Source organism: Leptosomus discolor, chromosome 4 (genome assembly GCF_034619465.1).
Source record: "Leptosomus discolor isolate bLepDis1 chromosome 4, bLepDis1.hap2, whole genome shotgun sequence".
In the NCBI taxonomy this organism is placed as follows: Eukaryota; Metazoa; Chordata; class Aves; order Leptosomiformes; family Leptosomidae; genus Leptosomus; species Leptosomus discolor.
Window position 1 is genome coordinate 5,826,733 of NC_141394.1, and position 10,324 is coordinate 5,837,056.

Below are 10,324 nucleotides of genomic sequence, written 5' to 3' on the forward strand. Positions count from 1 at the left end.
AAAGTTAAGACAAGAAGGGGGGGGGGGCAAAGAAAAAAAGGCAAAAAAAAAAAAAAGCAGGCTGCTTATAGAAGAGTCAGGCCTTTCATTTGGTAAAGCCTTTATTTTACACCCCTCTCCAGAAAGAACACAGGCAAAAACTCCTGTCGCAATCCAGCTCACTCGTGACAGTTATTCTTCCTTGGTACCCAGGGGGTTAAGGGGGGGAAAAAAAAAAAAAAAAAAAAAAAAATTAAATTGCTGAAAACGAACAACATCTTTGGGAAGATATTCACAGAGCAAGAAGCTTCAAGAGCCCAGTGAGCCCCCACCGTCTCTTTCAGGAGTGGTTCGGTTACAAACTCAGAAGCCCCCGCCGAAGGGAGCGGCAGATGCCGGTACCGGGTCCGCACTTACCAAAGAGCAGCAATGACTACGTCAAACGCTCCACGCTCAGCCCAGTCACTAGGAAGAGGAGAGCAGAGATGCAAAGGGAAGAACTTGTGTATTTGAAGTTGGGGAGACAGAAAGGAAAGCAAGAGAACAGCCCGCCCCCCCCCTCAAAACGGGGGAGGGGTGGGGTGGGGGGAAGAGAAAGGAAAAAAAAAACAGCTACAACCTGAAAAACCGAAGTTGGAGGAAGCAAACCTCCCTCCAAAAATCATGAGGGCTTGCCCTGACCCCGGGAGGGGCAGCTCTCCAGTTTACAATAGACCGTGTTGGAGTTCTTGCATCGGCAACCCGGGCGATTGATGCGGTCGTAACACCCTCGACAGAGCTTCAGGCATCCTTTTGCGGGAGGGTAGCAGAGCAAGCAGGGCAGAAACAAGGACATGGCTCCCATGCACAGGTACCTAGAACAGCAGTGTGCCTGGGAACAAGAGCAGGGATTATCCGCGTAAGAGTCCCCTTCATCGTCGTTGGAACAGTGGTAGAAGACCCCTTTGACCAAGCACATGCAGGTGCTGTACTCCACCATGCTCTCCGCGGAGCACAAGCACTGCCGGTTGCAGGCCAAGCACGACGGGAGAGCCCTCGGGGCCGTGCACTCCCCGCACTTGCACTTCCCGCACTGTTCGCAGATAAACTTGTGCTGCGTCACGTCCTCTTTCAAAGGACCCTTCAGATCATCCGCAACCAGAGACGACTGCTTGGGCTGCGTCCGGATGGTCCGATCGGATCGGTGGCCTGAGCCCGGCCTGGAGGGAGGTGACCGTCCCAGCAGCCCTTGCTCTGAGGAAGCACTGCTGTTGCTCCCGGAGCTAGCCGCGCTCCCCGTGCTGGTCGACCTGCTCAAGACGGGAGCCCTGGCGTTATGCTGATGGGCCACGTGCCCCACGTGGCTGGGTCTGTGTTCATAATTATTATTCACATTAATTGGTATAATTTCGTGAGTCCTTTCATGCTTCTCTTGCCTCGGCGCTGTCCGCGGGCCAGATTTTTTCACCACAGACGGACCTTCGGTGTATTCATTGCTGCCCCTGATCGCCTTGATCTGGTCCAGTGACAAGATCGTTGTCGGCTGGCTCTCTCTCTCATAGTCCAACCGTTGCCGGCTGTCCAAGGAGGGCTGCTGAACCACCACTAGCGAACCACCGCTGCCATGTTGACCTTGGGGCTCCATCTGTAGTGATCTCTACTTCTGGCATTCAGTGGGAACCTGGCATGCATCTGAAATCCTAAAATAATAAGAAGAGGAGAGAAGGCATAAATAAACGCTGCGTGTGTACACGTACACACGCGTACAGGAGATCAAGGGCAAAAGAAGACCAGAGAACGGGGCACTTTTTGAAGGCAGCACTGATATGGCAAACCACCAATTGCCCCGGCCACCTGGTGCTGATCTCTTTCAGCAGGGGATTACAACAACGCTGAGGATCTGGCCAAAGGCCAGTAACGGGGCGAGCCTGGGTACGGCATCACAGAAGCGGAATGCGAAGGAGACCCCGCGCCATTTACCAAAAAAAAAAAAAAAAAAAAAATTATAAAATTATTAAAAATGTCCCGTATTAACCTGCTAGCTCACTGGGCAAGCCATAGAACTCGCTTGCTACTGAACTCAATGTCTGTCCGATCGGCAGGAGCAATTCCAAGTGCACCCCAAACTAAGCTGGAAGCGGGTGAGAACGCCATCAAGTTCACGTCCTGTGGGGCAGAAACCACGCACGATTCTCACCCTGCGGTCCGAACCTGCAGCGGCAGAAAGCTCAGCAGCGCTGCATTTGGGAAGTCTCCTTTCTGAAGTGACGTATGTGCATTACAGAGTCTCAGAGTCTCGAACTAAGGACTGTCAAGCGGCCAAGACTTTTTCTACAAGAAAGTACCTCGGCATAGCAACCTGACGGGCTCCTTATATAATGAAAGGAAGGGTGCAAACAGCCCGTTTTCAGGTATTTTCTGACCACGGGCTAGGGTGTGAAAGAAAAAAGGGGTAGAAAAGGCCAAGATGAACCAAGCGTCGGACTAAAAGCGCCTAAGGATTCATAAGAACGTTAAGAGCAGATGACAAAAAGCACCAAACCTCAACACACAATCAAAGAACAAATCCATTTTCACAAGACAGACAGATTAAAAGCTTCCCGAATAAATACAACGCTGTCCCGTCTATCTTTTAAATAGGCGTTATGCGTTCTCGTTCCTTTTCGTTCCGCCCAGCTACCGACGCGAAGGCTGCAGCGCTGACCGAGGGAACGGCAGTGACAGCGCTGCACCTATCTAAAAACTCAGGCGAGTATCGAAATGCCACGTTTATACCGAGAACCAAGGAGATAAACTGCTTTGCTGACAGCAGGGGGGAAAAGCCCCTTCTCACTCCCCTCCACGAGATGTCATACCTGTTTACCTGAAAGAGGAGAACGCCAAGCGCTACCAAGCATTTCCAAACCGCATCCGATAATCCTGAGAAAGAGTCCGGGTTGCCTACCCAGCCCGCAGCCGGCCGGGCTCGGAGCTGCTCCCGCTCCGGGGAGAGAAGGGCGGCGCGGCGTGGGGAAGGTTTGCTCGAACAGGTAGTTCGCATCCCTGTCCCTCTGACCCCCAAGGCACGGTCAGCGCCAGCTCCTGCCAGGACACCAAGTCTCTGGGCTCATCCAGCAGCCCGAGATTTCTTTTTATATTTAACGTCACCTGCGTGGGCTGCGGGGCCGCCAGATTAAGAGGAATAAAAGGGAAAAAAAAAAGAAAAAAAAAAGACCAACTTCTAATGCTGGAGCTCACTTCTAACGCCCAAGCTGCCTTCTTCACCAGCACTGAACACAAACCCACAACAGACTCAGGGTGAATGAATGCGAAAAGGGAAAGATTTACAGCTGCACCAACCGGGAGCTGGGCTCCCCAGGGGATGGAAGAAAAAAAAAAAAAAAAAAAAAAAATCACATCCCGAGAAAATGCGAAAGACATCCAGTGCCATCTTTGGGGGGAAAGCGCAACATCAACGCGGCACCCAGACTGACAAGACCAGCTGCGGACCAGGAACGAGAGCGGCACAGCCGAGCAAACCCCCTCCACCCCCCTTTAAATAAGATTTAAACTCCTCGTGTCGTGTGTGTGTGTGTGTGTGTGTGTCCCCCGCCCACCGCAATAAAACCAAAACGCACAGCGCACAGACGGCGGCAGAGCTCTTCGTCCCGCACCCAGGGCGGGCAGTGCCTCCACCGCGGGGCAGCGCTCCCTCCCCACACCTCCGCCATCCCCCACCCCCGGCTCGGAAACGCCACCAGCCCCCCCCTCCGCCCCCCTCAGCCCCAGCCCCGACCCCAACCCCAACCCCAACCCACCCCCTCCCCGCCCCGGGCAGCCCCGGCGCGGCGCCCTCTGCGCCCCGAGCGGGGCCGAGGCGCGGAGCGGAGCCGGGGAGGAAGGAAGAGGAGGGGAAAAAAAAAAAGTTATGAATGAAAACAAGGGCTTTTTTTTTTTTTTTTTCCCCTTCTTCTCCCCCTTTTGCAGGGGGAGGGCAGAGAGCGAGGCCGGCGCTGCCTGAGGAGGGCGGACTTCCCGGCATTTAAAGCGGCAGCGCCCGGCCCGACCGGCCACCGCAGCGCTGGGGATTCCCCGCCGCCGCGGCTCGGGGGCCGCCGGCTCGACCACCCCCACCCCCCCCCTCCCCAAACCCTCCGCCTGCGGCCGCTACCCCGGCGAGGGAGAGCGGGGTTGTACGTGTGTGTGTGTGTGGGGAGGAGGGGGGTGTTGACGTTATGCTCGTTTTCAGCCGACCGCGGTCCTCAAGGAGGGCGAGAGGGCGGCGGGGTCCTCGCCAGGCCGGCGCCCCGCCTGAGGGCCCCGCGGCACCTGCTCGCCGCTCCCCGCCGCGGCCCGGCCCGCACCGCGCCCCGCACAGAGGCATGACGAGCCCCCCCCCCCAACCCACCCCCTCGGCCTGCGTCCCCATCCCGTGTGTGTCCCCAACCTCCTTCCTCCACCGCACTTACCGATTTCCAAGGAGTCGCTCGTAACGGCAAACCCGCCGGGCGGAGGGCGGCAGCTCGGCGGGGCAGGGTGACGGCGGGGCGGCAGCCCCGGCTCCGCCAGCCCCGCGGGGTGGGGAGGGAAGGAAGGAGCGGAGGGAGGCGGGGTGGGGTGGGGGGGGAAGGCGGGCGGGCTGCGCTCCTCGTCCCCGCAAAGCCCCTCCGCGGATCTTCCACGTCCTACTCGGCGAGCGGAGGGAAATCCAGCCCCGCTGCCGGCCGCAGCCCGCCTCTCTCCGGGGTCAGCATTCAGCGGGCCGCCTGCTCTCCTCCAAGAGCCGAGATCCCCGGAGGGGAGAAACGGTGTCGTTCGGCCGGGGAGTCCTTCGGTGTGGAGGCGACGGGATGAACCAAACCAAACCCTCCTCTGCAAAATCTCGATCTAGCGGCTGCCAGGCTGCCGCAGACGGCGAGGAGCAGGACCGGGCACGGTGGGTGAAGGTCTCCGAGAAGAGGCGGGGAACGCCGGGGCTCCTGCTCGGGCGGTTATTTCCCTTTTCGGACGGGAGAGCCGGTCCTCCACGCTGAGGGGTGGTGGGTGTGTGGAAGGAGGGGCGGGAGGGGGGGGTGGGGGGGTGGCGGTGAGTGCAGGGCAGCGGTCCCGGGTCCGGCTCTTCACCGCATGGTCCTCGCTGCAAATCCCTCCTGGCCAAGTGCAACGGCAACCCCTAGTGCAAAAGATTTATTTTGTTATTTTTTTTGGAGGTAGGAGGGGGAAGGAATCGCGAAGAGGCACTTGCTTCCGAGGCGCAGCTCAGCGAGTTGCAAGAGAAGCCGGAGGCAGAGCGTAATGGCTCTGCGAGCTCGCTGCGGATTGCCATGTGCTTGCCTGTTGCTGTCGGAGAGCTGATTGACAGGCAGCACGTCAGGGAGGCAAAAAAACACCCAACAAAACCCCACAACCAAAAAACCAACACAACAAAACCCACCCCAAAACCCGGCAATTTAAGGCCACGGAAAGTCTGGCACAAAAAAAAAATAAAATTAAATTAAAAATCTCCGCTATTTGGAGAGGGACGGCACTCCAAAGTGCGGTTCCCCCCCCGCGTTAATGACCCAGCTGCAAGTTTTAGGATGACCCGAAGGGGAAGCCCAAAGACCCGCTTCTCCTGCGCCGCCACCCCCCCCCCCCCCCCCCTTCGCCAAGCCGCCCCTCAGCTCCTCCGCTGCCCTCCCGGCACCTGATCCGGGAGGGGGACGAATCGTCCCCCTTCCCCCCCGCTTACCTAAACGGCACCGAAACGCCCGTTTCTCGGAGCACATCGATGGGCGTCGAGTCCAGCCCGGGCGCTGCAGGTAACCGCACCGTCCCGCCGCCCGTTCCCGAGTGACTCCGGTCGCTCCCCGCCGCCTTTCAGCGCGCAGCCCCCGCCCGCCCCGGCGCGGAGGGCCGCGCCCCCCGTTGATGTCAATGTGTCACTCCGCGGCGCCCGCGAAATCCCGGAGTGGATTTTTTTTTTTTAATGATTTTTTTTTTTTTTTTTTTTTTTTTTTTTTTTTTTTTCCCCCGACAGATTCACCGCAATACGGGGCACGGTCCCGGCCGGCAGAGGGAGCGCGGAGGAGCCGGTCACCCCAGCTATATCTTTTAGTTAAAGTGTTTTAGAAGGTAACTGAACGTGGGAGAATGATGCAGAATGGTTTGGGTTGGCAGGGACCTTAAAGACCATCCAGTTCCAACCCCCTGCCACGGGCAGGGACACCTTCCACCAGACCAGGTCGCTCCAAGCCCCGTCCAACCTGGCCTTGAGCACTGCCAGGGAGGGGGCAGCCACAGCTTCTCTGGGCACCCTGTGCCAGTGCCTCACCACCCTCAAAGTAAAGAATTTTGTCCTAATATCTCATCTAAACCTCCCCTCTTCCAGTCTGAAACCATCACCCCTCGTCCCATCACTACCCTCCCTGATCAAGAGTCCCTCCCCACCTTTCCTGTAGCCCCCTTTCAGCACTGGAAGGCGCTCCATCCCTCTGATCATTTTTGTGGTCCTCCTCTGGACCCCCTCCAACAGGTCCACGTCTGTCTGGTGTTGAGGACTCCAGAGCTGGACACGATCAAATCAACATCCTGAGAATTACTTCATAACAACATGCAATGTATGGGAACAGTTGAGGCTTCTAGCGCTCAGCTAAACATCACCAAGTTGATCTGAAACATTCAAACTGGCTTTTTACAATCTCTTTCACAAAAAATCATATTCTCCCACCTTTTGCCCCAAAGGAAAAAAAAAACAATCCTATGCATTAAGAATATGTGGAGCTGCCCTAGCAGGAACATTTCACCCAAAAGCAAATACTCCCAGAATATACCAGTACGAAGGTATTCTGCTGTGATATAGCCTGTACGCCCAGACCGCACTCATGCATGTAGCGCAATTATTTGTCATTAAACTTCACCAGGCTTGGAGGGAAAAATATCCAAACTACATTTTTTTTCCCATTTCCATCATTATACAAAAACTTTACTTCAACCACGTATTTCTCTATGCAATAAAATCTTTATGCATTAAGGGTTATATACTGAATATCACCAATACTTCTAGGTTTGTAATTAACAGGCTGCTGGTACAGACAAACTATAAATACTGTCTGCCAATTACAGAGGCTCAAGTGAGAGACAGCAGCATAAAGATCTTTGGCATGGTCATAAAAACATCCCAGTTCACCACTGAAATTGCTAGGGGAATTACAAAATGTGATTGCTCACCAAAAGCATTCTCAGGCACGCTACGAGCACCAAGTACAAAACCATTTTCAGTGAAATCCGTCTGAAAGCTTTGGAACCTATCACAGTTCGAACTACCAAAAATTCCTGCCGAGGAACAAAAATGACTAAGAAATCTAACAAAAATTCCTCCTGCAGAGCAGCACTTAGTGGTGCAAATCTATCTTCTCCTGCTATATTTTAGATTTCTTTCACAAAACAACTCCGTCCTCAATAAAGACGAACCGAAAGGCACAGCACTGATGTAGCTGTGCCACGTACAGGAGCTCTTGCAGCGACATGGAGAGTGGGAGCATCAGAGGCAGCAGTAGGTGAGCTGCAGGTAAACGGGGGGCGATGGAGCCTTTCGGCTGGCGGGGCTCTGCTCCGCGGCTGCCAACGCTCGCATTTAGCAACTGACTGTCTTCTCACAGAACCCCTTTTGTATTTTTCCCAGGATACTACTGGAAAACCATTACTTAACACCTTTCAATTCTCATCTCTACAGCCAGTACTACCTTAAATAAAAAAAACCTATGCCAAGCATAAGAGTTTGATTTTAGAAATACAATACTCGGCTTAAATAGGTCAGTAAAATAACCAAGAATACTGGCAACAGTTTCCTATCGCTTGGCACCCGAATCAGCACTTCACTGAAACAAGGGAAAACCCTACAGCTATGTCAGAAGGCTCTCCACGGGCTCCAGCGAACACACCTGCATGTCACGCAAGTTGTGTCGTCACATTTTTCTTGGAAATGGTAGCAGCGAGAAGCTCTTAGAAAAAGGAGAGCTAAAATTCTGGAGAATATAAATTGGCACCTTGGAAGAGAACCGACGCGCCTTATGACTACACCCTGGCACAACCTTAGTTTGAGGACTGACACGCAGACAGGAACCCGATGCAATCAAGTTCCTTCCCATCTCCAAACTGTCGTCTAAAGGCGCCTGTCTCTCCCGCTGACAACAAGTCAAGACAGACCAGTCCTCTGTGCCCGAAGTTAATCCTTCTGAAAAACCTCCCAGAATTCGGTTCAAGAGACTGAACGATGGCTGACAGTTGTGATTCAATCCCCGTTTCCACTTTCACTTTGAGGATCGTGTGCTGGAGATAATCTCCACCTGCTCCAGTCACAGGCTACTTCTCCGTGGTGCAGGCTTCGGCATGCCAAAAGGCATGTTGTACGCAATAAAAGCAGCAGGGTCCGTTGTTGGGTTTTGTTTGTTTCTCTTCCTAATCCACACCCAGAAGGTGGATCCATCTCTAGGTCACTTGATTGACCTTCACAGGTAGTGAACTACACCTTTGTAAAGACAAACTGGACAAACCGTGATCCTCCCGCGATCAATAACGAGTAACACTGCTCCCGTGTTGCATCCCACCTGGGAATACCACTGCGTTTCGCCCCAAGCGGCATCTCCTAGCCCCTGCTAAGGCACAGATCCCAGTCAAGAAGGAGGCCAGGTTGGACGGGGCTTGGAGCTACCTCGCCTAGTGGAAGGTGTCCCTGCCCATGGCAGGGCAGGTTGGCACCGGGTGATCTTTAAGGTCCCTTCCAGCCCGAACCGTTCTGTGATTCTATGGCACATGCTCAGTCCCAGACGCTGGCACTTCACCCCTCCTTCTAAGCAGTGCGAGGGGGCTTGGTCTGTGAAAAGCAAGAACCATCCTATCTGCCAGCACAGCATCATTTCAGACAGAAGAGGTGACCAACAGCCTGCACTTGAAGCGTTCGACATTTACTGCTCCTGTCGCTCATCTTCTGTGGCGATGACCATCTCGAGCCAATGCGGCTTTGCAAAAACTCTTTGCAGCGTAAGCGTTTACGCGAGTTATTTGTCAGTTAATAACCAACCTTCACAGCTGGAATAACATTTCTAAAGTTATAGAGGAATTCAAAACCAATTAAAAAAAACCCCACACGTTGGCATTTGTAACGGAATTATAAACAAAATTGTTGCACCAGTCTTACCTGCAGAGTGCATAAGTCACGTATTTCCCCCACCAGCCATAACCTTGTGGAGCTGGGCGCTGGGAGAAACAACTGGAACCTGCAGCTCCCAAAAGCTTTGCCCGTCAGCAGCTCGGACGCTGCGCTAGCTGGAACTTTGCGAGCGTCAGTGTGTGGAGGCTCAGGACGCACAGGGTGCTCAGGGAGCCTCGGAAACTCTCGGTGCAAAGAAGCAGCACGTGCTTGTTGGGATAAGACCAGTATGACTGAAGTTTTAACACTTGCACTAGCAGGCCTGTAAAACCACAAACGAACCAGCAAAATCCTACAACAGGTATTAAACGTCGCTGTGGACAGTTTCTCATTAGCTCACTGAAAATCTTGGCGGTCCTGGCTTTAGCTGGTTGGTGCCCAAGATGAACTAAAGCTATTCCAAAGAGCTACGGTAAAAACCATAGGTGCTGTGGCGAAGGCTTACCCTGAAAGGTGCAGTGAGTCATTTTGGGGTGAGGAAGAGAAAGTGAAGGATGATGTGAGGTAGCATTTCCGACCACACTTTCTGCCAGACAGGTTGACCTTTATCTGAGATCAAAGCCACCAGCAGCTGGGGGTTTCTTCAGCTTCTTCAGCAAGGGCTGTTCTTAAAGCTCTCTAAAGAAGCGCAGCCACGTAAAGCTACGCCTTGCCGTCACCGCACGGGCTGGGGACAGGCGCACAGGAAATCCTCAGTTGCAAATACAATCTTGAGATTTCTCTTTAGAAGATAACATCGGTTTTTCTTAGAGGCAGAAGAGACCGTAAAAGGCAGCAGCCAGGCAAACCCCTGAGAACAAAGGGATGAACCTCGACATGAACTCGCTTCGTGAACATTTGAATGTTGAGGCAAAATACAGAGGAAACGCTGCAGAGCCAGGGGTCTGGTCCATGCCCAAAATTCAGCACAAATTAGAAAGAAAGAAAATGCAAAGGTTTGCACGGTAAGTTGAGAGTTTGAAAACATGCTTCCCTTCCCCATCTCTTGCACCGTATCAGAGAAACCAGCATTTTCCTTGAGTATTCCTCCCAAGCACGGTGAGCAGCTGGAGACACAGGGTTCGGTGGCCAGGTCGCTGGTACACACTAGCTCTTTCCGAATCACTTTGCAACCATATGAGTTCAAGTGGGTTCTCACTTTTTTTAAGGTCAGTAAGCCCATTTTTCCATTTCTCTTTCTTCTACAGCCGCGTTAGG

The 10,324-nt window shown here is 53.7% G+C and overlaps 1 protein-coding gene across 1 annotated transcript; it reads right to left on the minus strand.

The window, feature by feature from the left end:
- Positions 1 to 640: 640 nt before the first annotated feature.
- Positions 641 to 1,603, minus strand: SPRY1 (sprouty RTK signaling antagonist 1). The gene has a single exon (XM_009959348.2). It carries the CDS (start codon positions 1,601 to 1,603, stop codon positions 641 to 643), a length of 963 nt encoding a protein of 320 aa, XP_009957650.2.
- Between the last annotated feature and the right edge of the window lie 8,721 nt (positions 1,604 to 10,324).

Excerpts from the sequence above, each read along its gene's own strand:
- SPRY1 (XM_009959348.2), bottom strand. The coding sequence starts at position 1,603 with ATGGAGCCCCAAGGTCAACATGGCAGCGGTGGTTCGCTAGTGGTGGTT.